We start from the raw sequence: 26,296 nt of genomic DNA, 5'->3' as shown, positions 1-26,296 counted from the left end.
AGCCGCCTTGGACCCAGTTCGGGTGCTGATCCCTGCGGGGCTCCACCGTCTCCTGACCACAGGCCGTTTCGTTTATTGCCATACTTAAACGGAAGTGTTGGGGTGGGGGCTGCTTTGTCTTTTCCTTCGCTTGATATGTAAACATCGAGACTCTCGGAGGCGTCCAGGTGAGGAGCGGGGTTTGGGTGCTGCGCGGCCAGCAGATCCGGGCTCCCGCTGCAACCGAAGAGTAAGAAGCCCCGGCTGCGGGAGTTGTGGCCGCCTGCTGCGGGTCCTCCTCAAAGGCTGGCTGCTTCTCAGGGGCCTTTTCCCAGTGCCCCAGTCCTCGCCCCTCTCCTGGCTAGGGGAAGGCCGGGGCCAACCCCGTGCTACAGATCCGGTTGTCTTTGCTGGGCAGCCGTCGGTCGTTGAAAGTGTGCATGTTGATGACGGCGTCAGTCTTCACCATGATGGGGGGCTGGGATTTGTGCTTCGTGCGCTGCTGGCAGGTGAGTGACAGCCGGATCTCCTCAGCCATGGCGCTGCAGAAGGACCGCTGGAAGCAGAGAGGCCAGAGAAGAGCGCATTAGAGTCAGGGGCCAGCTCGCTTGGGGCGGGCTGGCCCAGGACCCTGAAAGGCCAACTGCAGGGCATCCCCTGAGGGTGCCCTGGAGCCGGAAGGACCAACTGGGACACAGGCGGTCCTTGCTCTTCTCCACGCACCACTGAGGGGCTGAGTGTGATTCCGGCCCTACATTTCAGGAAGGCTATTGATGGGTTGGAAGAGAGACAGAGGAGGGCAGCTAAGGCCAAGTGGGGACTTGCCCGCTGAGGACAGTCTGGTGAAGATGGAGGGGGGCATGTAGGAGGTGGCCTAGGGAAGATGGTCAGAAACTCTCTTCCATTCCATCCCATAGAAACCAGGGTCAGAAATAAAGGGGTAAGTTGCAGCTACCTAGATTTCATTTAAATATAAAGAAAAAATTCATATTGGTCTCATCTGTGCCACAGTGGAACAGTCTATCTACAGAAACTGTGGTTCCTCCATCTCCTTTTTAAGGGACCGGACAGCCATCTCTGATGGATGGATTGCATGGTTTTCCTGCACACTGCGGAGGGCTTGACTAGATGATGCTTGGGTTCCTTTCAGCTACACAATTCTACGATTCTATGATTTTAAGTCCCTAGTTCTTCTGATTGCTTCTAAAAAAATGAAGTAATAATGTGCATAAGGAAAACTTTCATATGTCTAAAGCCAGTTATTTAGAATATTTGTACTCCACACTTCAAATAATTTCCCAAGTTGTCTTTATATGGCTTGATTATAGCACAGAGTTTAGCCAGTATTATTATCCCTGTAATAAAAGGTGTTTTTTAGGCAAAGAGAGACCTGCTTAAGCTCATGTCAGCATCTAAAAGGGATCTCTCTGATGCTCAGAAATACTCAGCAATATCAGAGAGAATCTGCCCGAGACTCCTGGAAGAAGTCCTTCTGCGACCCAGGACACAAGACATTCTTTGTTACATAAACCCAAACTAATTATTGATGCTTTGCCCCACCCCTAAAGTCTTGTGCTTTGTGGGGGGTGTTTTCCAGTAGGAACCAGTGAACTACATCTGTTGTTTTGTGTCAGAGATGAAGCAGAGATTTTCCCGTCTGGAGCATGTTAGTTCCCAATAGTGTACCTAGTGTTGTCCCCAAGCACTTTCCGCTGGCACGGCGTTTGCTCCCGCCCCAAGCAGGATCACCAGTGCAGCTGGTGGCAGAGAGAGCCATTCCCCTGGGAAAGCATTTCTGAGCCCTTTGCTGGGCCCTCCTCCCGGTTCGCTGCTTTGGGTTCCTGGGTCCCCATCAGTAACCGCAGCAGAGACCTCGTTGGGGCAAAGGGAGCAGGGAAGGGGAGGTTCCGAGCTGGGTGCCTGGGCAGCCATCTCCCTGCTTCTCATGGATCCCTTCTGGGACCAAGAAGGACAACCTTCTCTGCGTCAGTGTCAAAAAAAGGACAAGCACCAAACACACTGATTACTACGGAGTTAACGTGTGCTGGCTCTGAGTTAACAGAGTCGTGATGTTCGAGGGACCTCTTCCCTTGGGATGACCCAACAAGGAGGAGAGAGGGAGAAGGGAGCCGGTACCTGTTCACGCTCGGCTGTCTTGCGCAGCTTGTGGCTGAACTCCACAGCAGCTACCAAGACCGAGAGGACGAGGCCGGCAGCCAGGACGATGAAGAGGCCGCCAATGTTCTGAATGCCGAGCGCGCTGGCCTCCCTGCTCTCCTCTTCGGGGCAGCCATTGCTTCGCCACCACTTCTCCTTCAGGGCGTGCAGCTTTGCCTCTTCCTGAAGCTGGAGGATTGCGATGGTGACCTTGTCTCTGTACGGCGAACCTGAAAGTGGGCAAGGCAGAGCAGGGAGTGTTGCGTGATACCAGCGACAAAGCTAAAAGGAAGCTGACCCAAGTGAAACGAGTGGAAGAATTTTCAGTCAGATCAGCTGAGAAGCAATGCACTTTTGCATGCATTCCCACTGGCTGGATTTTCAGCCAGGCATAGCCGTAAGGTTCAGAAACTTGTTGCACTGATATTGTTCACTGCCTCAAAGGAATCTTTGCACATTCCTGGTGCCAGATAAGCCCAGCTTGAGAGAGGCAGAGGTGGTTCTACAGAGTGCAGGGAGCTACTTTTCTTTTTAGTCCAGGGGATGTTTGATTGCTCCAGTAGACATGTGGGATGATCAGGGCTTAACCCGAGGTGGGCCCAAGGCAAGCTTTGATAGCAGCCTGTTTGGTTGAAGCAAGGGTCTACAGAGCCACAGTCCCTGAAGCTTCTCTCCAGGTATTAAGAGACTGAACATTTTCTGTTACACTGAGCTCTCCCTCCAGAAAACACACCTGGACTGCAGTACCACCCACCCACACATGCTTTTAGCCACTGCCCACTTCCCACCTGCACCCTCTTGCTCCCCTCCAGACCCTGCTGCTCTCACCCATGGGAGTGCCAATCCCATAGCCCTTGGAATCAATTAGTCCCCCAATCTGGGTCAGGTTGCAGTTTCGTTGGGTGATGTACTCAATGGTGGTGGATTCCATCAGCAGGGCATAGTCGGAAGTCAGGGCACGCTGGATCCCTTCTTCATTGTTCTTCACAAGAGCTGAGGACTTGCTGCTCATGAAGGCCCACATTTTTTCAAAAGTGGAGATCTTGGATTTCTGAAAGGGCAGACCCATGGAAGACAAAAGAACAAGGAGGGTCTCTTTCTATGCCAAGGCAAGAGGGATAAGGTAGACTTTACCCAAAAAGCATTGTGGGCTGCCTTCTTTCCAGCTCCTGCATTCACCTCCAGTGTCATGCAGGGAGGAGCTTTGGGCACAAAGTGTGCCAGACAGTAACAAGGCTGTCAAGCAAAAACACCCTTCCTCTTTTGGCAGCATCTTCTACATTACACAGAGGAGCCTTGCATGGGCTGGATCCCACCTGCCTCCTCCCACAGGCACATGGCTGTTCTGGGCCTTCACTGTTTCTGGCTATGGGTGGTGTCCCATGAACATTGTGAATGATAAGAGATTGAGGAGGTGGAATCAAAGAACTCATCAAGACCTTTTTGTGACGACAGTTCAGGGCAGGCAAGTGAATACATAACATGATGGCCTGTTCCTTGGACAGACTGGCAACCTGAACCAAGGGAGAGAAGCCCTGAACAGCAGGTAGCCACCATGACCCTTTCCACATGTGAAAAGCTTGCAAGTGCTGGGGGAGAGGTGCCAGGCCACGTGGTTCCTTTTGTTCTCTTAGAGCCCATATGGATGGCCTTCAGATCTTGGGGGTCCCCCCTGGAACCCGCTGGTCACTTAGCCTCCCATCTCCAGCTCTACTGAATTTTTTCAGGGCCCAGAACATGGAGGGCTTTTGAGAAAGAAATCCCACAGGACACAGGGATGCAGTGCTAAGAACTAGAGGGAATGTGCTACCGTGGGGCTGCCATCAAGAATGTTTGGAGAACTCCTCCTCCTCCTCCTCTCTCCTTAGTGGGGGGGGGGGGAAGGAAGGGAAGATGAATGAGCTCCATTGCACAGGGAGCCCATTCTCTTTTTGCTTGGTTCAGTCACCAACCCAGCGGTCAAGAGGTGTGGCTGAGCCTGTACCTTGGATATGTGGATTTGTGGTTGAGGAGCCGGTTTTTACCCCAGCTGCTGTTTCTTATATGGTTGTTGTAGTCAGTTTTTTTTTAAGTATGCTTTTTAAAAATATATATTGTTAGCTGCCCAGAGTCATGAATTTGAGATGGGCCGCCATATAAAATGAAGGAAGGAAGGGAGGAAGGGAGAAGGAAATAATTTTCTCTCTCTCTCCCAGGTCTAGGGTTTGTGAGAATGTCTGCAAACATTGCTTGGAACTATGGTTCTAATAAGAAGCAAATTCTATCTCATAGGAAACAGTGCTTTAATTCTACCATTTTCAACTTAAGCTCTTATTTACAGTATTTGTTTAATTTGTACCCTACCACAATTACACAGACTCTTGGTATTTGTTTCTAGCCCCTAGGCTCCAAAAGGATTGATTTCCCAGCAAATTTTGACCTACAAAAATAAACTTATACCTTCCATGCCAAAGTAGCCATTTGTGTGTGTATATATATGTGTCTGTGTGTGTGTATTTATATGTACATACATACACACAGACAAATGTTTGTATCCTAAAAGCACTATGTTTTCACTCATTGCCATAAAAAACACCAGGGTCCAAGAGAAGGCATTCTCCAGTTAGCCCAGAACTTTGATTATATGTAAACTCACTCTAACCTTACCTTGCATGGGAGAAGATTATATCTATATCTATATCTATATCTATATCTATATCTATATCTATATCTATATCTCTATGTATTAATTGTGAAATGTCCACTGTAATTGTCAGCAATTAGAAGCCCACATCAATACAGTAGGCAGTTAGCAATACCAGCTTCTGAAGTTAATCAGGTATTTGGCATGTATTGATTGAAGTGCCACACAGCATTTTAAAAATAGCCAAACAAAAGATTTATTGAGACACTCCCTCCTTTGTTACAACATGACTGGGTGCCCTAATCCTCCTCTACCCTCAAGCAAGTGAACAGCAGTTTAAATGAGTTGTTCTGTTCAAATTAAGAGTGTCTTGCAATCGCAGCCATTTAAGCTGCCACATTTGGCATCCATTTTCCTTTGGAAACAACTAAAACCCTACGTGCAGCTTGCCATGAAGACCTGTTGCATAGGCAGGACTTGGCTATTTCTGCACCTGCAATTTTTAGCATTTTACAGCATTCCCAGCCATTGCACTGACAATGGAAAGCCCCTGACACCACGTTGGCCAGAGGACTCTAATATATGGTATTCACAGGGAAATGCCCTCTGGAATCTTTCCTCAAGATCTCAATGCCCCCCCCCCCCGCGCCCCCTGCTGTTGTTCAGAAGAGCCATGACGACCTGGCTCTTTGCCCAGACCTTTATCTTTATTTTTTATGTTTTATTGATTTTATTGTAATTTCTTTGTTTGATTTGGTGAGCTGCCCAGAGTTGTTGAAAGGTAGCATACAAGCTTAATAAATAATAATAATAATAATTATTATTATTATTATTATCTAGTGAACCCAATCACACTTGCTTAGCACAGGGCAGGATGATACATTCTGACTAGAGAACCCCAATGAGCCACCGTGCTCCATGTCAGCTGATGCTTCAGATTCAGTAGCTCTTTCCTGCATCTCCTCATCAGACTTTTGCTTCTCAGCTGACTTCCTGGTTGGGCTTCAAGTCCATCCCAAAGCTCCACCTTTCAGCAAAGTCTATTTTCTCAGAGGCCCAGAGCAGTGCAGGTAGCCTGTTTTGTGTTAGCCAAGGCCTTTCCAGGGAACAACCATCTCTCTGTTTCCTCCTTGGGCTGGATGAGTGGAGCACTTCTCTGAGGGCTAATAAGTATCCTCAGGGCTGGTTATCCTTAGAAAGCATGGCTCTGCAACTTGCTCCCTCTGGTAGAATGGCTCTCTTGCAAACTTCCAGAGACACCCCTGAGTTCCCTCTCTTAACGCTGTCCTTGAACTCCAACACCCACAAAGAAGCTGAAGAGCTGGGCTGTACCCACTCTAGTGAGGTCATGGCACCATCACCCCCCACACTCCCAGTGGCCTTTAGAGGCAAATACATTAACTTGAAAAAAAAAGTTTTGAAAACCTGTTATCAGAAATATTAAGGAAAAGCCACAACAACAACCCTGTGAAGTGAGTTAGTCTGAGAGAGAGGGACTGGCCCAAAGTCACCCAGCCGCTTTCACACCTACGGTGGGACTGGAACTCACCACCTCCTGGCTTCTAGCCTGGGGCCTTCAGCACCAGACAGAACTGGCTGTCCTTGAATAACGGGGTGCACCAAGCACATTCCTGGGACAGGTTGGAAGAACTGGTCCAGAGCACCTCCTTTCTATCCTTCTGAATTTTTAAAATTCAAAGTAACTCTTGCTTATACATTCAGATGGGAACAAAGTTCAGCAAAAAGGTCAATCCCATTTACAATTCTGAACAGTCACCAAACACCTGGGCAAAATTTTCTCTCATTTGCTTATCCATAGAGGGAAGACAATTTTGTAGCTTCTAGGAATCCATTATTTTCCTCAAATTAAATGTCTATGTTTGTTCACAAAATATTTAGTTTGAGAACAAAAACTGGATGACCAACTCCAAGTATTTGCTTGGAAAACAGATCTGATATTGCCCTCTGGGCATCTCTAGAAAGAATTAGGTTAATGGTGGCACTGCTCAATTCCAGGCACAACAGCCGCGTCCTCGGAGCCCGGGGAGATGGGTCAGGAGATTGGACTCAAATCCTTGCTGAGCCTTGAGGCTTCCCTTTCCATACCTCACGGTGCTCTTTTGAGGCAAAATGATGAAATAAACATGCCAAACCCATTTCTCCAGGAAGGTGCCTTTAAAAAGTCTGCCTTTCCTAGCTTGCCTTCTGGAGAGAGAGCAGGCCCTTGTTTGCCTTTGCATTTCAAAGTCACCAGGCTCCCCCTCCCATGGAGCACCATCTTCCAATTTAATTGGCAAAGACATTTTGAAACTAGGGATAATCCCTTGCAAGGCACACAGCTCCCCACCCCACCCCTTCCCCAAAGCTCCCAGTTTCCTTTTCACATTTACAACTCAACGCTGCTTTTAAACCTCTCCACTGACTTCTGCCTCTTAAGCAGCAGGGCACTTTGGAAAAGTGCAGCATCTTCCCTTCACAGGCTCACCTGCTCCTGCCCAAATGGTGAAAATGAAGGCAAAGGGCAGCCTGACTGGCATGAGGCCCAGGCAACCAGGGCTCTGCAGGGGGTGCTTCCTTGGAAGGGAGTGTCCAGGCCACAGCCCCGGAAAAGACAACGTGTAATGGTATGTGGGAATGACCTTGGGAGATGGGGGAAGAGACCCTGACTAGGGCATGGTTGGATAAGAGACTGCATAGCCCACAGCTGGGCAGTGGGCAGGGCAAGAGGCTCAGAAGGGACCATCCCTAGTTTTAGGGCTGTAAAGGAGATGGGGAGGGAGAGAAGTACTTTCAGACTTGCACGATTCTCTTAATGTAGCTTTACAATAATGCAGAATTAGCTCATCTGGTTGTGTTTCCTGTCTGGTCTACCTGGGAGGGCTGACACAAAGGCCATCCCTGTCTAGAAAGGCAGCTTGCCTTTCAGCTGAATTGGACACCAATCCAGGGATTCAAGGAGAGTTCATGGGACTCCCCAGGCCCTCCAGCTGCAGGAAACATTACCGGGCACTCTTGCCCTTTAGCGCAGCTCAGGGCCAGGTGCAGAGACTGCCTCCTCGCCGCACCTGCAGAATTTTAGGCTTGAGTAGCCATTGTGTCCTGGCAGCATCTAAGTGATTCCAGGGGGGAACAATCCAAGGGTGGTTGGCTAGCATGGCACCCCACAATGTCCTGAGTAGGGGATTCTCCACGCTGGGGGGCCCTGCACCAGGAACCCACTTTTCAGCAAGGGGCTAACTGGGCTGTAATCAACCTTGCTTAAATTACTTGACTGAGACTCCTGCAGGTCTGTTTGCAGCTGCTCTGGGTTTAAGCACCTGTTCTGCTGCTCCCACATTTCATTTCACCCGGCCCTCGTGAGGCCATCGCAACCCGCACGGCCCAGCCACATGCCCATTAGAGAGCAACCTTAAAAACACAGGAAAGCAGAGAAATCACTGTACAAAATGTTCCTCGCCAGTCAATCATGGCCAGGAAAACTAGACACCATCAAGATAGGCAGGCCCCATTGCTACTTTATGCTCGTTTCACTCTCGGGGAGTCATTATTGGAGATCGTAGATTCAGAGCTTGGAAATGATCCTGGGCTGTGCCAGGGTCTTTTTGGCATTCACAGCTATCAGTTCCCTTGATACCAATTTCCAGCACACCTGGCCCTTCCTTGGGACCTACAGGCAAAGAGGCAGTTGTTTTATCCCAGGCCCAAATGTGCTTTACAGACAAGGACCTGCAGCAGAAGATTTGATTTAGCGACTGAAATCCCACCCTGATGCCCCCTCAGGTGGCAGCCTCCAACCCCCGCTTTTCAGCTAAGAGCAAGCATGCCCAGACCTGGTGCAGTGCTCAGCCACAGGCACTTCTTCCCAAGCTCCCTTGCAGCCCTCACCAGTTGCCAGGCTTCCCTGCCAGCTTCCCAGGGCAAACTGCTCTCAGGGAGCGCTGACGGTGCCCTTGGAAAGCTGAGGGAGGCTTCACAGAGAGGAAGTGACCCCCCTGACACAGGCTCCGCCCCTCCCTTTCTGACTGGCAACTGAGGGAAGGGCCGAGAGGTGAGAGAGGGAGCAGCCACCCCATCCAGAGGTCTGCATGGGCACAGAGGTGCTCTGTGCACTTGGCGGTGATGACTGAGGATGCCTCACACCTGCCCAGAGGCAGGGGAAGCAGTTCGAATCTCACCTTGAAGAAGGTCATGGTGGCTCCATCCTTTACCGCTCCGTATTCTATTTTGGTCTGCTTGGCTAGATCGTCGGCTGAGTCAATGGGGGACTCCATCCTCTCCACTGTCAAGAAGGCCGCTAAGTTGGCCGTGTAGGAAGAGATGATGATGAGGGTGAAGAACCACCAGATGCCCCCAATGATCCGAGTGGACAGAGCTTTGGGCATCAGCTCAGAACCTGGAGAAAAGGAGGGAGAAGGAGAGGGAAGCAGTCACGGGCTGGACAGCCCCCCCCAGCCCACCACTCAGTTCTGAGCCGCCCCCCAATTACACCGTGTTAAGCAGAAACATGGACCAGAATTATGTCCATGAAAATAGCCGTTTTCTCTTGTGCTGCTGGCAGAAATCCCTACCCCACTGCTGCTGACCTTGGGCCCAGCCAGTAATTTATGGGGAGCTTCAAATCAGAGTAATTAACTAAGCAGCTTTTATGTGATTTGAATAGCAAGCCATTTGTGAACTTTTATGTCTCTTTTGTTCAGCCATTTAAAATAAAAAGGCACTCTTTTTATGTGGATTGTTTTTCAAAAGGGCTCACTCTGAGGACATTCTTCAAATATACAGGCTTTAAAAAAAAAAAATTCAAACCCATGGGAAAGAAATTACCAGGGCTGTAAATAGCAGCCAAGGGTAAGAAAATTTAAATTTAAAATTTAAAAAAAAAATGTGTTACAGGACTACTGTGACTTTCTGCAAAGAGAGAAGGACATCCAGGGATGGTTTTGCGTTTTCTTCTCCTGATGCCAGTTGGAACCAGGTTTAAAAGAGGGACCAGTGGAGGAAAACCTGTCCCCAAGAAGACTGAAAATTGGAAGATTAAAAAGTATATGGCCTCCAAAACAATGAAACCAAGCTACTATTCAATGCCAAAAAGTGATAGTAGTTGTGTGGGGAGGAATGGCCAGATAGGAAGTCTGCAGATTTTGGGGACCCTGCTCCTTGATGTTAAGTGGTCTGTGTCATCCAAGGAGCCTCCTTTCTGTGCTGGCCGGCTAGATCCCAGCGAACCCTCTGAGGGCACAGGGCCGGGCACTTCCCAAAGCCTAAAATTCATAGAATCCTAGACACAGGAAGAGCTCTTGAGCCCATTGAGTCCAACCCGCTGCTTGGTGTAGGAATCTAACTGAAAGCATCCCGGATAGAACAGAACAGCCCAGCGAACAGGAGCCTAACACCACTCTGAGTCAACAGCTCCCCTGTCCAGCTATCCTTAACGTTAGGGAGTTTTTCTAAGATCAGAAAATGTGATAGAAGGGGAACTAATCATATACATGGAACTGATACAAATACAACTAATCATATTAATATAATTTTAGGTGAGGAAGGAAGCAAGGAAGCAAGGAAGGAAGGAAGCAAGGAAGCAAGGAAGCAAGGAAGGAAGGTAGGTCATTTGGAGATTAACTGTCTTTCTGTTTTCCGAATTGGACGAGCGCAACCATTTTCTTTGCTCCTGAAAGCTAGGCATGTTCTGACCCTAAGGGCACCCAGATGAATTATAGCATCCAGTCTCCTGCTTTCATTGTTGTCTTAGAAAGACCTTGTAAGCAGATCCCGGCAAACTGGCCACCACCTCCATTTCCAGACTGACTTCTATTCCAGTCTCAGGGCTGTGACATCTGGCTTAACTTCTATTCTCTTCTGGAAAGGGCCCTTGAGGCCATCAAGTCCAACCCCCTGCCTGGCCATTGGGTAACCTCTTGCCTGATGCAGAGTTCTCGGGAACTCAAATGCTTGCATTCTTTCTGTGCCATTTTTCAAGGATCAGGATGGTTTTATATTTCCTTTCTCAGTGACCCTCGGAATAGATCTCTGACTATGTAGGTACAGCATGGCAAGTTAGAGAATTGGATTAATATTCAGAAAGAAAGAAAGGAACGAAATACCAAAAATATTTCTGAAGGGGCAGCTTCCTATGGAGCCCAAAACAGGTTCTGGTCAGTGGAGTTCATGGGACTAGGGCAAGAAGGTCAACAAGAACACGGTCAAAGCCCCACTCTCCTGGCATATGTGTCAATGTCACATGTGTGCACAAAGGGGTGGGGCTTCTCCTATGCTGCCTCAACTGCCACCTTGACTTTTTTACTCTCCTGCCATGGACATGGCTGACTCTGGTTCAAGGCCTCCATGTGTTTCTTGGGTCTTCATTCTTCTTTTGTGAACTAAAATGTACCCAGAGCAAATGCCGAGGAATCCCTGCTAGGCCTTTAAGAAAGTGAACACGGGAGAAATTTATTGCCTGCAGGAATTCTTTTCACCTCTGAACATTTGTGGGTTCTGCTGGTTGAGCTGATGCCCTTCTGAGCTGAGGGAGCCCCCGGGTCCCACTCCTCCCTGGCAGGAAGGCTGGTGAACAGCCCAGAAGCAGGTCCTGGGTGGAGCAGAGCTCCAAGGGAGGAGGGAAGCTCTGTTCCCAGGACCCACTGGGCTGGGTAGATCTGTTGGAGGAGAAAGAGATCTTGTCTCTGCTGCAAAGACCCTCCCCAGTGGAGAAGAGAGAGAAGCCGGTCTTGACAAGCTCTTTGGCGACTGCGCAGAGACACACCTTCCCCCCTTTCAAAAGATGACAGCAACCTCTGGCGCTCTGCCACTGCTCATAACAATGAAGGGGAGAAGACATGATATTACATCTCTTGCTCCAAAGGCCTTTTTTCCCTAACAACAACATTTGTCTTGCACCTGTCAATGAAGAGACACACAGCGTGTGTGTCTAGACACACAACAAACAACAGTGTGTTTGATCAGGGAGGAGAAAGAGGACCCACCTTGCTGCATCAGTGCTCCCATTCCAAACCAGAAACTGTTGAGAAGGGTGAAATTGTTCTCGACAATGTCTGACCCAGGGTTGCAGGGATGAGCATCATACCATTCATAAGGGCTGAACCTGCATGTGGAAACAAGGGAGGCATCACTCCTGCAGAGAACAGACAGGGTGGGCCAGAGACAGATGCAATGGACCCACAAGGGCCAGGAGGTTGGGTACCACTCGGGCAACCTGAAAAGCAGCCCGAGTCAGGTTGGCCTCCCAGCTCAGTTCGAGCCAAGGCAGGATTCAGAAGTCAGCCTTCCCCCAGCTATCACTGGGGGAGCAACCTGTGGTGGTAACCTATGGGTGTTTTGATGAAACATACACAGCCACAATAAGCCCTTTAGGCAATGAGGTGCAGATAGGTTGTGAAAGTAGCCTTTATAGTCTGAGTTGCCTGTACCATTCTTACTTTTTTTTTACAAACTTGCACATTCTGAGGAGAGACACCCCAACCAACTCAGCTAAGTAAGAGGAAGGGGTTTAGTGTATACATGTTTTGATTTGTATAAAAATAAAATGCTTTATCTGAACTTTTTATGTCTTGCATGGCTTTCATGAGCAATGTATAAGTATGTATATATTGCAGAAATGCCCACAAGTACCCAAAATGTTGGATTGCAGACTGCCTTAAGCTGAGTTTCATTCCAACTGATCACAGACACATCCAGGTGATTCTCTTGGCAACAATCCATACGAAAGAGCATGCGATGGGGATTGTTTTAGCAGTGAAAAACAGGATAGAAATTCTACAGACAAACAAGCCGGGAGAGAAGGAAGGTCCGCTTCTCAAGCAGGAGAGCAGGCCAAGCCAGAGGAGAGAGAATGAGGCCGGAGACCCGGTCCAGAGCAGAATGACATGGAGCCGAGGCTGGGGAAAGCTGCAATCTGCACCATGACGCCAATTTGCTCAGCTTGCCTTCTCGCTGGCATCCCCTCCTCTGGTTGGGGGGATTGAGCAACCGCTTGTGGCCCAGGATGCCTCCTCTGTTAAGCAGAGCCACCTCTGCAGCCCGGAAGGGCAGTGGGCTCTTCCTGCATTGGGAGGAGCCCCGGAGAGGGAGGTCAGCTGCGAAAGAGCCACCGGTTGTGGCAAACCTTTCCCTTTTGACTGTTGTATAAATGGATTTGCTGAAAGAGGTGCTGGCAAAGGGTGGAAAGAGGCTTTTGAGGGGACCTCAAACTGCAGGAAATCCTTTCCAGCCAGTCAACTGGAAATTCTAAAATAAAATTTAAATCATTTTACATCTGTAAAAAAAATAGATAAAAAGCCAAGAAACAACTCAGTGGAAGAATGAAATAGGCGAATTCATATATGTCATGAATACAATGATGGGGACACCTCAAGTACCCAAACATTCATTGGAAAACCAACTCAGCCAAGACTGCAACCCCCCCCCCCCAAAAAAAAAATCCTCAGTGGTTTGGCTGGTCCTTTCATTCTCCAGCAGGCTGAAGAAGAGACAGGAAGACTATCAGTTTTAGAATTGGTTCCAGGCAAGAGGCAAGAGCTAGTTGAAGAGGCAAAGGCCTCTGTTCCTGTCCAAACACTACAAAGGACAAACTTCACTTCATATTTCATTCCTAGATTCATAGGAACATAGTCACCCATGAAAACTAGATATCAGGATGTCCAACTGCAAAAGCTTAGAGGAATACTGGGTGGGATCCCATGGACAGAAATTCTCAGGCCCAAGGGGTCCAAGGGAGGGTGAATCTTCTCCAGAATAAGATACTGGAAGTGCAAATGGTTTTTCTTTTCTTTTTTCTTTATTTTTGCTATGTCAGTAGTAAGAGGAAGGAGGGGCAACCTTTTTACCATGTATCAGTTTAAGTCTCCAGGACCAAACAAATTACTTCTAGGAGCTTTGAAGGAGGTTGCAGATGTCACTACCTATTAGAGTACTTTTCTGAGGATTAGAGGAGGGCAAATATTTATCCTATCTTCAAAGAAAGGGGAAAGGAGGACCCAGAAAAGAGGACCCAGATTGGTAAACCTGACATGGTTACCAGGTAAAATTCTGGCTCATTGAGCAGTCAGTTTATAAGTATTTAGAAAGGAATTAATGGTTTGGCAGAAGCCAGGATGGGTTTATCATGCCAATCCATCCTGATTTCCTTTTCGGATAGAGTGACCACAGAAATGAGATGGGCAGAGTGTACCTTGATTTCACCAAAGCATTTGGTGATGCCTTCTGTGAAATTCTAGTAGAGAAGCTTCAGGAAGATCTTGACAAGCTGGCACGTTGGGCAAACCCTGACAAGATGAATTTCACAAGGCAAATTCAAAGCCCTACAAGGCACGAATACTGAATGGGTGGGAGGAGCCATATTGGGCAGCAGGACATACAGAAAAGGATCTAGGTGAATCATAAGCTGAACATGAGTCAACAATGTCAACCCTCACCAAAAAAAGAGAGCAAATGCCATCCACAGCTACATCAATGAAAGTACATAGTCAAGTTCAAGTATTTTCCTATCTATTCTGCATTGATCAACTACATCTAGAATACTGTGTCCAACGCTTGCCATCACATTTTAGGAAGGATATTGTCAAACTGGAGTGTGTCCAGAGAACAACTAAAAGGAGCCTGAGAGGAAAAACAGGAATGGTTGCAGCTGTTTGGTGTGTATATGAAGACCTTTCTTGTAGAAGGTGGGACAGAATGGTTCAGAGGTGTTCCAGAAGCCTTGACAAGAAATAGTAGGTTTAAGTTGCAAGGAATAGACTTTGGTTGATCATCAGAAAAAAAAAATGCCTAACAGTAAAAGCTGTTCAACAATGAAACCACCTGCCCCAGAAGGTGACGGACTCCTTTGCTGAAGGTGTTATAGAGAAGCCTGTCCGTGGTGCTGTAGCAGTGGATTCTAGCACCGGGCAGGTGGTGTCTCAAGGCCCTTCCAGCCCTTCCATTCTATAGCTCTGATTCTATCGTACAAGGGATGGAAGCCCACACAGCTTTCTTGAACTCTTGGGAGGAATGATGATAATCAACATTTATATTATGCCAACTTCCGGCTTCCCAGTGTTTCCTCTCCTGCGAAAGAGACATCTGCTCTTTTATTTTATTCCCTGTGTACCATTGAATTCCTTTCAAAGTTCTTCTAGTGGTGTTTCTGAGCATGTTTTATTATTGTGAGATGAGTGGTCTTGCTTGTGTTCCTTAAGGTTAAACATGCCATAACTATGCATATTCATGCTTCCTGATCTAGGGAAGCACCACAGGAAAAGTGATGATTTCCAAGGAAAACAAAGGAATCTGAGGAGGCCACAGACTGCTGGAGCTGCAGTTAAAGAACATTCACACATTTGGATACACGTTCCTTGCCAAGCTCATCACTAAACAAGTGCAGGAACCCCAAACACAACGCAGGCAAATTTCTCTAAATGTTCCCCTCTTGAATAAGGGTAAAGATGTCACCCCCCCACCATCACCCCCGTACTGGTAAAAGGTAAAATCTCTTTCAAGTCAGGCTTAATTTCTGGATAGTCCATGTAGCTTTCCTGGCAGCAACAGGGAAATGGTTGCTTTTGCTTTCTTTTTAAATCTCCCAGTCTAGTCCTAGGATACCCTGAAGATCCCCAGAACGAACCTCCCACCTCTGCAGGTCTCCCAGCCAAGTATGGGGAAGCAGGACAACTCAGCTTGGCTTCCAAAAGTCACACTAGTAATTCCTCCATGATTCTATATCTTTCTTGTTTGATGAGTCCTGATGGTGCTATTTTGTCCTCATCCAATATAGTATTTTGCTGTGTGTGACAAAAGTCAAATGATTTTCTCCTTCCCTGAGCTTGTCCTTCCAATAATCTTGCCAGGCCTTTCAAGTAATAACACTGGGAATGCTTGGTATGGAAGCATGGCATAGCCATGAAATCAGCAGCTGCAGCAGCAAAGTGGGCTTGCTTTTAAACTTCAGGACTTTTAAAAGTCATGGATCCATTGCTGGGTCAGAGATAAAGACAAACACACATGGCAGATTCCCAGCAGGTGAGTCACATAGGTTTCCTGTGCTTCCCTCCCATGTATTCCCAATGCCAACTTCACTGTCTCTGGTTACAGCTGTGAAATGGTAAAATTGTCTGAGTCTAGAGGGACATATCTACTAAAAGCTCACCACCCCCTCCCATGAACTGTGTTTTTGAAAGAAGACCTTGACTGAGAGGGAGGATGGCCCAGATCTTGCACTTCTTCAATGTATCTCCTTTCATTGTGGGCAAGAAGTATCTCTAAAGCTTTCATCACCTCACACACTTTGCAGTAACCACTCAGCCAATCCAGATGTGCCAGAGCAAACAAGGAGCCAGTCTGTTCCCTGCAGAGCTAATTTTGACAAGCACATTATACAAAATTAGGGTATTAGGCACTAAGCTCAGGTAATCACCTCCAAATGCTGTAATGACCCCAGGGAGCCAGCACAGCATCATCACCCTCCCAGCACTGAGGCTGATGGAGATAATCATCCTGCAATTCCATCCTGAGTCTCTGCTCTTTTCTCCAATCTCCAGCTGGACAGGCTGTTGCTAAACTGACAGGGAGGCAGTCCCCAGCAGGTTTCCCACCTTTCAGTTCCCATTAACCCTCCTGAGGAAGCAGGAGGGGTGGAAGCAATTTCCCCAACTGCTGTCAGCAAGAGAGAGATAATCATACTGAGTATGTTGCACTTCTTTCTTTTCAACAGAAACAGCAGATGCAACCAAGTTGCCCCATCACTAGTTCTGTACGGGCCTGCAAGCACAAAAGTCTGTTTGGATGACCTGCAACCTACAACGGTGTCCATGGCTGCCTCCTGATGCCTCCAGAAGTGTGGAATCTCCTTTCAATGAAAGGGAAGCTTTGTTGGAGGGAATGAGGGCCTCAACCTGGGAGGGAGCTGCTTCTTCTCCCACCTCTATGGGTCAGCATGGCTACCTCCTTGCTTATCAGGGCCATTTCGTTATCTCAAAGGCCTTGTTCTCCCAATCTATGAACTTTCTGACATGAGATTCAGGGCCATTCAGAAAAGTAACATCAAGATCAACCTTGAGACACCTTTGGGATCAAGGGAGAACCAACCAAAGGAATCTAGGATGCAAATCCCTAAAGATACAGGGAGCCTGGCAAAGCTCAAAGGCTTTAAAAACCCAAACTGATTTATTGTTCTTGAGCAAGATGGAGAATACTACCTTCCTTTTCAGGCTTGGAGCCAAGGTTGGGGACTCCAAAAACTAATTGGTTTCCAAGACTGAACTCTAATTACAGTTAGAAATTATTTGTGAAGTCAAACCAAATCAGCCTCTTTGCATTTCAAACCACAAGCAGTTTTACATTAGGGCAGGGCTTCTTCATCAAAACTGGGGGGAGGGGTTGCATGTTTTTGCATGTATGTGCTGGGTAGATTCACGAAACCAGTTTTCTGAGACAGTCCATTTTTTCTTTTTAATTGTGTTTTTCAGTCCTGGTGATGATGGCAAAGATGCTCTGTGACATGCTGTTTTTCATTTCCTAGCAGCTCCTCATGTAATCAGTGCCGAGGCCACACCTTCTGGACTGTCAGCATTGCAATGAGCCTGATCAGAGTGAGGGTGGTGCTACTTGTTGGGAAAGAAGAGAGGAAGGCAGCTGCCAGCCACTGAGTCTTGGGATGCTTTTCAAGCCATGCCTCTTCCCAACAGCTGATATGCCAGCCCACATGTGAAAAGGGTGGAGAATTTATTGGAGTCATTTTGTCTCAGCCCTAGATTAAACAAATATTTCATCACAGAGAGCCAATATGCAGTTTGCATCCAAGTGTGGTCAGAGTGGATGCAAGGGAGAAGGGATCCTGCACCTCCACTATTAGTTGTGTTGAAGGAGTAAGTGCAGAACCTACATCAGTAGAATGCCACTCTTCTGAAAGATGCAACAACCCCACCCCCTTTTGTACTGGGTCTTCCCATAAATGGTTAAGTGTAGGACAAGGAGGTAGGCAAAATTATTCCAATGACAGTCTCTGAGCAAAGCCATCAGTTGCTTAATTGATGAAAGTGATCAAATCCCATAGGCCAAATCCCTATGTTGTCCTCCAGAACATGAACAGTGCCTGAAGAACCAGGTGTTTGCTTACTTAAAGGTTAGGGGGGAGTTTATGAAATGATGAGACGGTTTTGTGGAACTATAGTATGGAATTATTGGCTGGAGAATAGGAGCTAGTGGTGATCCCCTTCTCCTCTCCTCTCCTCACCCTGTAAAATATGACTGAAAATGTCTTCTGGTTAGTGAGAGAAAGGGAGGGGGTCTGCTATGGTAGTGGAGCTGATCCAGGAAGAGGGGTTGAGGGTAAGCTCTCAGCAAGGGCCCAGAGCCAGGTCCCCAAGGCTTGTTTTTGGCAAGTTCCTTACCTGGCAATCACAAAAAGCACACAGCTAACTCCCAGGTAAGCAAGGAGGATGTACATCCAAATGTCAGGAGACAGCGGGTTCAGGAAGGAGAAGACGCTGGGGCTGGTTCCATTGGCCTTTCGGTACAGAATGCTGATTCCCAGAGTCATGAAGGGCTTGGAGAAGTCTATCACTTTCTCCCGGACATGGGTGATGGTGAGGGGAGCAACTGCCAGATCAGCTTTCTGCAGAGCAAATCAGCAAAAGGTACAGGGAGAGAAAGCAGTGGTTAGAAGCAAGCATGGAAGAAAGTGGTGGAGCAAAGGAATATGATCTGGGTTGATCTTAGAGCTGCATCTCCTTTATGTAAAGTTGAGCTCAGCTCCTGATGACTTCACATCCATGAAGTTTTTCTGGCAACAGTACAGCTTTGCCCTTCCTTCTTCAGGGATGTTTTTAAACTTCAGTCTAGCCTATAGCATTGGGATTCTCTGGAAACCTCTTGTCCAAGGACTAACAAGGCTGTGCTTACTTTATCAGCCCATACTAGGCCAGCCAGGCAGTGCCACCTGCTGAGGCACCTCTCCTTTAGGACCACTTAAAAGATCTGCTTTGGTGAACAGTTTCTTAAGGGAACAACAGTCTTTCTTAAAACAGCCACAAAGGAGTTGGGAAGAGACTGCTGTTTGGGGGGGGGGGGTAAAATATTAAATAATATTTGGAACTTTTCTTTATGTTCCTAAGAAGCAAGTGTGCAGATTATCCAATTTAGACTTTATCTGAATCCAGTTTTTTTTAATGGCTGCTGCTTTTCTTTAATGAGAAGGTCCACTTTTTACCTTTATCCACAGCTGCACCATCATTTGTCATTTTAGAAACAGTAGCACTGTTATTCTTGGGTGTGCATGCTTTACTTGCTCCAGCAGCATGGCTAAGCCTGCAGGGTTAAAGTCTGACAGTTCCAACCCTTACCCTCACCAACAACCTCTGGGTCTAAACACCTGGTTCCTGCTGCCACTATCTATCTTCTGGGAGGGCACCTCAACTGATATCCTATCCCTCATTCCAGAGAGAGAGAGAGAGAGAGAGCACTACCCACAGATTTGCCATAAAACAAGCATAAGAATAAAATAAATTCAATAGCACCATCTCCTGCTTTTGTAATTCTGAAACCTGAAATCAGCCCTTGCCTCCTTTAGCAAACAGATCAATCTGATAAGGTATAAATAAAATAAAACTTTATTTTAAAAAAGAAAAAAGTTACAAATCCCTTTTTAACTAAGTAGTCAGATGCAAAACATTCAATAGCAGAGAATATAAAAATATAGATCTGCTAAAAGGATAGAATTTTAAAAGAACCTCCAAAACAAAAATACTTGTTGGTGGAAAATATACACTTCTTGCGTTGCTCCTACTTATAGGCAACTCTAAACAGGTTCCAGACTGCATAAAATACAGTGATTGAGCTTATATAGAGATAATACCAGAGACAGTAAAGCTAAAATAGCAACCTATATTCTAAGTAAAAGATAATCTTATGCATATTTCTAGCTTACTTACTAGAGATAAATAGACCACTGTAGCATGTTTCTTGCTTCGTTCCTTTGGATTTTCTACATTCTAGTACTTACAGCCTTAAACCCGAAGCTCAGAAGAGCTTCTAACCATTTACTTAGTCTCAGTATCCAAATTCTGAAAGCTTTTCAAAAAGATTTTTTTTGGGAGAAAGGGAAAGGTTTGGTGAAAATTTGTTTGTTGCAAATATGCCCAAAGCCACGTGATTCTGCTTGAGGTAGAGAAAATGTATATTCCCTATTTGGTAAACCTCTGACTGTCTGGATTTCTGTGAAAGCAATGGCATTGGATGATAAATTCAAATAGCACAAGAATAAACAATCACAGTAGGCTAGAAATTCAAATCAATCCAATCCAATCCAATAACTTTATTCCAGCCATAAGGCCAGAAACAACAATATAAAACCTAAAAAGTAAGTAAATATAGATATACACATATATCAATTGCCAAATATAGATGTATATATATGCATATACAGATATGTATAGATATAAGATACATAACAAGAAATAAAAATGAAATATAATATAAAATAATACAATAATATAATATAATATAAAAATACAGGGATAAAAGTACAATAATAATAGAATGAAATAACATAAAATACCAGTAAGTAAATAAGTCAGAATCGTGAATTGCAAGTAGAACGAATAGCACATATGGAGGCACAAAACTGGGCAAACTGGGAGGATATCCGTGGGCTCTTATCAGAGGACTGACAAATAAAAGTTCTGCCCCCCCCCGAAATGTCTTCAGGAGGGGGTGGATGAGAGTCATCCCAGAGTCCCTGTAAAGGGAGCAACAGAGAAGCCTGTGGCTCAAAGTTTTGGAATTATCAGTTCCAAAGTTTTGGAATTATCAACTCAGCATTGTTTCATAAGCATAAAAAGGAGTTTTCTCTAGTAAATGCATCTCTATTGTGCTTGTGGGATGTCACATGGGTCACCTGATTTCCACTTTCTTCTTCTTCTTGGGTTTGGGGATTAACAATCTACATTACCTTTGGCATGTTAATGTTTTCTACTACAGATTAAAGTTACTATGGTAACTAATCATTTTGGCCAGGTGCAGAGGTTGAATTCAACTGTCCCCTTTTTGAATGTTAATTTTTGCACCTGGGGGGAAAGAAGACTTGCTTGGACTTGTTTTAGTTTCTGTTTCCTTTCTGTGTAGGCATGTGGCTGCTCTAAGAGCCTGCAAGAATGCAGAAGCCTTTTAAATATGTTTTTGCTTTCTGTAAATAAATTATTTTTATATAAATGCCTGGTGTGTGACTTTTCTGATCTCTCCTGGGCCAAAGGCTTTCCCAGCAATCTGCCACACCTGCAAGCAGGAGGTGCTGCAGAATGCAGCTCTCATCCTTTCATCTTGCTTGCACGCAGACATTTCTATTTCCCTAGAAAGTGTCTACAAAGAACCAGTGAAGAATAAGTGCTTTCTACTATGAAGCTACTTGTATCCAGATCTACTGAATAAATGTAAGCTACCTTTTTTTTCTCTCCATCTAACTACTGTGTGAAGACTGAATTCTTTTCTGAACGAAATTAAGCTTAATGTGCAAGTTTCTTTTTGATTCATGCTTCTACTTTGCAAGATTGTTGTTAGCTGCTTGGAGTTCTTTTTGTTAACTTTTAAAGACTCCATCACAAAGACTCTGTTGAGCTGTCCCCACATAGCAGAGGTGCTGGGGCACTGGAGTATTTTTATAGTGTCCAAAAAGGACTAGGGAGGGCAATGCATCTAGCCTGGCTAAGATAAAGGCCCTATGAAATTTTGGTATTGTAATAGATGATAAATAGGAGGCTGGTAGAAACCCTTTTGAAAGAATCTCCTGAATAGGACTAAAGAGTAGGCTTAGATTAGACTGGGGTCTGTGTCCCACATTTGTTGCTTGAGAGCACATCTGGCATTTTCAAAGCCTAAGGAGCGCAGACTCACCATTGAAAAGCCCAATAAGTGGATTTTATCAGTAGCTTTCTTAAGCCATGTTGATTTAAAATGGTCCTTAAGGACCAAGGGGACCAGAACTATAGGTAAGAAGGTTAATCAAAAGTTGATGAGTCAAAACCAAACTCTAGCCTCCACGGAAACTAAACCCATCCCTAAATGTAAAATGGCATCTTAATACATTTTGGGATGGCAATAATGGCTGTAATAAACTACACAACCTCAAGAATATTGAAATTGGCAAGAATGCAAACTTGAGTAGTGTAGAGAAGCTGAGGGACAGCCTTGGCCAAGAACACCTTAGAGGTTGCAGGGACATGCTGAGCTCCCTCTGAATGAAAAAAATCTCAGAATAGCTGTAGAGTTATGCTGAGCAACACTAGTCAGATAGGAAAGATGTGCATTCCAAGATAAAGAGGTGTGGAACAGTGCTCCGAGGTATGTATAGGTACCCACCTGCTCAGTTGGAGTCCCATTAATTTGCCATTTATGGATTGTATGGTAGTGTTGGGTTGATGCAGATAGTGAAGAGTACGGGGGCTGTACACAGCCATGCCTCACCCCTCTGCATATTGGAACAGCTTCAGAGAGATGGCCCCAGGAGGAACATTTAACTCTCAGAGAGGTGTTGGGGGGGAGAGTGTGGATAAGTAAGAACAACCTTCTGTTGGATTTCTGGGTGGGGCAGTGGCGAGCGATGATGTCTCTGGAGGAGTGGAGGCCCCAGTGCAGCTAAGACCTACAGACCGGCGGTGAGCCTGGCCCGACCTACAGACCAGTGGCCTCTCTGGACAAGGAGAGGAGAGATCACCCACTTATGCTGCAGACAGCTGCTCCTCGTGAGGAGACCACAGGACTGCAGCTGTGGGTCTGAGCACCAGTTGGTGAGGAAAGTCATCAAGCTCTGAACTGCAGAGGAGCCTTTACGGACATTGGGTTTATCCAACCTCACTTCTAAACACTTTTGGATTTATAATTATTTTAAAGTTAAAGGAACTTTTCCAAGCAACAAGTTTGAAAATCTACCTGGTGAGTAAAACTTCATCCCAGCATAGAGGAAAAGCTAACCAACAGCTTAAAGAATGTAAAGAATATAAAATAAATGGCAAAAAACTAAGTAAGAACTTAATTCAAGAAAGTTTTAAACAAAGTAAGGGACCAGGAGGATTTGGAATATTAGGACTTTTGGGAAAATAAATTGTTTAGTCTGTAGGAAAGAGATGATTGGTTGAAATTTGAAAATAAAGAAATTAAGAAATTTGGGACTTTCTGATTGTAGAAATCAGACGCTAGAGGAGACTAATGTTCCAGGCAGGAAAAAGAGAAGGGGGAAAAAAGAGAGAGAGAGATGGAGAGAAATCTGCCTTTTATTTTGGAACCAAAAGAGGAGCAGTGAAATTTATAAAATGAGAGCTAAAGATATGACACTTGAGACATTTCGAAGGATTTTTGAAGAACTGAGAGAGAAGCATATAGTTAGACTGACAGCAATAATTACTGCACCAGCTAATGTATTTTTTAGACGATTCTAAAGAAGAAACAAAAGATGGGAAACAGAACAACATGGAAGAATTTATAGACCAACAGGATGAAGAGGTGAAACAAATTCCAGCTGATGTAGAAACATTGGAAAGTAAATAAATTGTGGAAATCTTGCTAGGGTTGAGTTACAGCTGGTTTCTCCCCATCCAGGTGCTTATAGCCTCCAGGCACTGAGACAGCACCTGAAGAGCATCACTTGCTCCTCGTGGGGTAAAGATGTGCAATTGGGTGTCATCAGCATCCTGACAATACCAAACCACATGCCACCAAATGACATCTCCCAGGAGAGGAGAGAAACCCGAGCCCTGAGGCGCCCCACAATAATGGCCTAGGGCTGAGCCTCTCCTCCCCCTCTGGCACACACTGGTACTGGCCCTGGAAAAGGAGGGGAACCACTGCAAAACAGGGCAACCCCCCCCGCCCCAACCCCCAGAGCTGGTCAGGCAAGGTGCTCTGGTCAATGGCATTGAAAGCCACTGAGAGGTCCAGAAAGCCAGGATGGACACTCCACCCCCGTCCTGAGCCCTCCAAAGGTCATCCGCAAGTGCGACCAATGCTGTCTCGGTACTACAGCCTGGCCTGAACCGAAACGGTCCAGATCATCCGCTTCATCCAGGGCCCTCCGCAGCTGGGAGCCCACAGCCTTCCCTAAACAGGGGAAGTGGGAGAGTGGACAGAAGTTATCCAAACTGTAGGGTCCAAGGGTGTGGGGGCAGACCGCTGCCTCTTTCAAGGCTGGTGGAACCACCCCTCCCACGAAAAAGCATTTACCATTGCTGGGATCCAACATCTGCCACCTCCCAGTAGGCCTTAACCACCAGGAGGGATGTGGGTCCAGACTGCAGGTAGCACAGCTCACAGCAGTAAGGACCCTGACCACTTCCTCAGGATTGACTGGCTCAAACTTCTTCCAGATAACCAAGCTGAGACGTGCCTCAGCCACTTCCACTGGATCTGCCCAATCAGAGTCCAACTCTGAATGAAGTCAAGCAACTTCATCTGATGGATGCCTACCATAGTCCTCACAGCAACCCTGCAAGGGCTCACCTGGCCACCGTTACCCATGAGGGCCCTGGTCACCTGAGAGAGAACCTCTCATCTGGCTATATCCAGGGCAGCACCTCTAAAGGCCACTAGAGACTCTCAAATGAGGACAGCCACACAACCACCCCGCCCCAGAGTTGCAGCTGGCGCCACACTTGAAACCTGGGAGGGCACATTTCTGAGAGAGGAACACCCCCTCTGTGCCCAACCAGGTCTTGGTAATGCAGGCCAAGTCAGCCCTCTCATCCACAGTCAGATTGTGGGTGAGGTGAGCTTTATTACAGGCCAACCTGGCATTGAGCAGCAGCAGCAGCAACTGGACTCCAGGGCCTCCAAGGCTCTGGAGCCAGGCTGTGGGGCTGAGCACAGGGGATTCCGTGTGTTCCAGAGAGGAGGCTCCATGACTGGTAAGGGACATTTCCTGGGTCCTGCAAGATGGATGGATGGATGGATGAGAGATGAGAGACAGGATCTTTCAATTTCAATTTTAATATGGCATTTTTAAATTGATGGGACCTGAAACATGTTCCTCCTGCCAGATCTTGTTCTTCAACATTGGAAAGAGAAATGTTTGGCCTCGGTTACTCAGTAGACAGAAGAACTGATGTTACTTACATCTCATGAACAAGTTGCTTACAGATATAATTATATATGGATAATTATAATGAAATAGGACCATCCTTCACTGAAACTTGTGTATAGTGTGTGTGTGTGTGTGTGTACACACAAGATGCCCTTATATATTTTTCCTTTTCCTTTTCCTTTTCTTTTTTCTTTTTTTTTCTCTTGTTTCTCTGTTTAATAATGTTCTGTTTGACAATAAAAAGGTTAGAAAAATGAGCTGAAAATAACAGAAATTCAGTAGAGACAAAAACAAATTTATACATTTAAGAAACAGAAATCAAATGCAGAGATATAGACTAGGGGTCACCTGACCTGGCAGTAGTCCTAAGGAAAAAGATGTTTGAAGAAGATGTGGCTACAAATTGAACGTCACTAGCAGTGCGATGTGGCAGCAAGGAAGGCAGAGTCCAGTCTCAGGCAAAGAATAATTTCAGAATCAAGGAGAGCCATCATTTCACTCTGTTCTGCATTGCTCAGATCCCCAACTGGAGTCCCGTCAGTTTTGGCATTACATACACTTTAAGGAAAATTCAGAAAAACTGCAACTGGGTCAGGAAAGGGCAGAGTGGATGGTCAAAGGGATGAGAAACTAAGTTAAATGAATTAAAATTCCAGATTCTCTTCTCAAAACTAAGCAAGAGTGAAGGCGGATTACTTAGCGCTTTTCACACATCCCAAAGAATGACACATAGATGAACACCTATTCTCTGTGTCCTAAAGTGCAGGACACAGAATAATGGGTTTAAGTTCCAGGTATGCAGATTCCAACTACAGCAGCTTGTGAGTAGATCCAAGCAACCCACATATTAAAGCATAGATGAGATCTGCTCCTGCATCATCCCGGCTATTTCCGAATAGCAATGTTATATCATGGTTGTGGGAGGTCTGGAATGTTTTTGTTGTGATGCTTATATACTCAAGATGGATATGGCGATTGCCTTTTTTGTTCTCTGTTTTGCATGTTTATTTTAATTGCTGTTTCTTTTCTATCATTTTAAGGGGCTGAGGTCTCCTAAGTATATGGAACTGTTACTTAAATTTTTACAAATGGGAACTGAATTTGCTTTCTTATTGCAGACTCCTCTTTTTTCTGCTTGGATAGTAGAGGTGCATGTAAGCTGTACTTCCAAATGTGTAAAAAGTATCATATGAAGAAAGTTGATTGGTAATCCTCATTGCTAAGTTATAATACTTTAGCATTTCTGAATTTATATGGTCAGAAATCAGTTCATTGTCTCCTGTCCCGTTTTCTGGATTCCTCTTATTTCCTCTCTGCCTTGAACTGAATAGGCAAAGGTGAACTTCAGCTTTCCAGGATGGCTATTGGCCACCTTCCTGGAAACCTTCCCCCAAATAACCTGGTCCCGGGCCATGTAATAACCAGCACTTTGAATTGCATCCAGAAGGAAACTAGTGAACTGCACAGCACCCATCACTGTGCATGCT

The 26,296-nt window shown here is 46.0% G+C and overlaps 1 protein-coding gene across 1 annotated transcript; it reads right to left on the bottom strand.

The window, feature by feature from the left end:
- Positions 1–237: 237 nt before the first annotated feature.
- LOC134503458 (glutamate receptor ionotropic, kainate 3-like) lies at positions 238–24,644 on the bottom strand. Its single transcript, XM_063312257.1, has 8 exons — positions 24,509–24,644; positions 23,751–23,830; positions 18,136–18,359; positions 11,737–11,855; positions 8,935–9,152; positions 2,965–3,187; positions 2,116–2,366; positions 238–535 (listed from the first exon to the last, which is right to left on the bottom strand). Exons 1-8 carry the CDS (start codon positions 24,642–24,644, stop codon positions 341–343), a joined length of 1,446 nt encoding a protein of 481 aa, XP_063168327.1. The 3' UTR covers positions 238–340.
- Positions 24,645–26,296: the final 1,652 nt, after the last annotated feature.

The sequence above is a fragment of the Candoia aspera genome, chromosome 10 (genome assembly GCF_035149785.1).
Source record: "Candoia aspera isolate rCanAsp1 chromosome 10, rCanAsp1.hap2, whole genome shotgun sequence".
Classification (NCBI taxonomy): domain Eukaryota; kingdom Metazoa; phylum Chordata; class Lepidosauria; order Squamata; family Boidae; genus Candoia; species Candoia aspera.
Note: the sequence above shows the minus strand (reverse complement) of the source record. Positions and strands in the feature narration are given on the sequence as shown.

Bases quoted from the DNA above. Each gene is read 5' to 3' on its own strand.
- LOC134503458 (XM_063312257.1), bottom strand. From the start codon at position 24,644: ATGTCCCTTACCAGTCATGGAGCCTCCTCTCTGGAACACACGGAATCC. The intron at 23,831-24,508 runs GTAATAAAGCTC...TCCCCTGTTTAG, and splicing joins GCTCAATGCCAGGTTGGCCT to GGAAGGCTGTGGGCTCCCAG. The intron at 3,188-8,934 runs GTGAGATTCGAA...CTGCCCTTTCAG, and splicing joins CCACCATGACCTTCTTCAAG to AAATCCAAGATCTCCACTTT.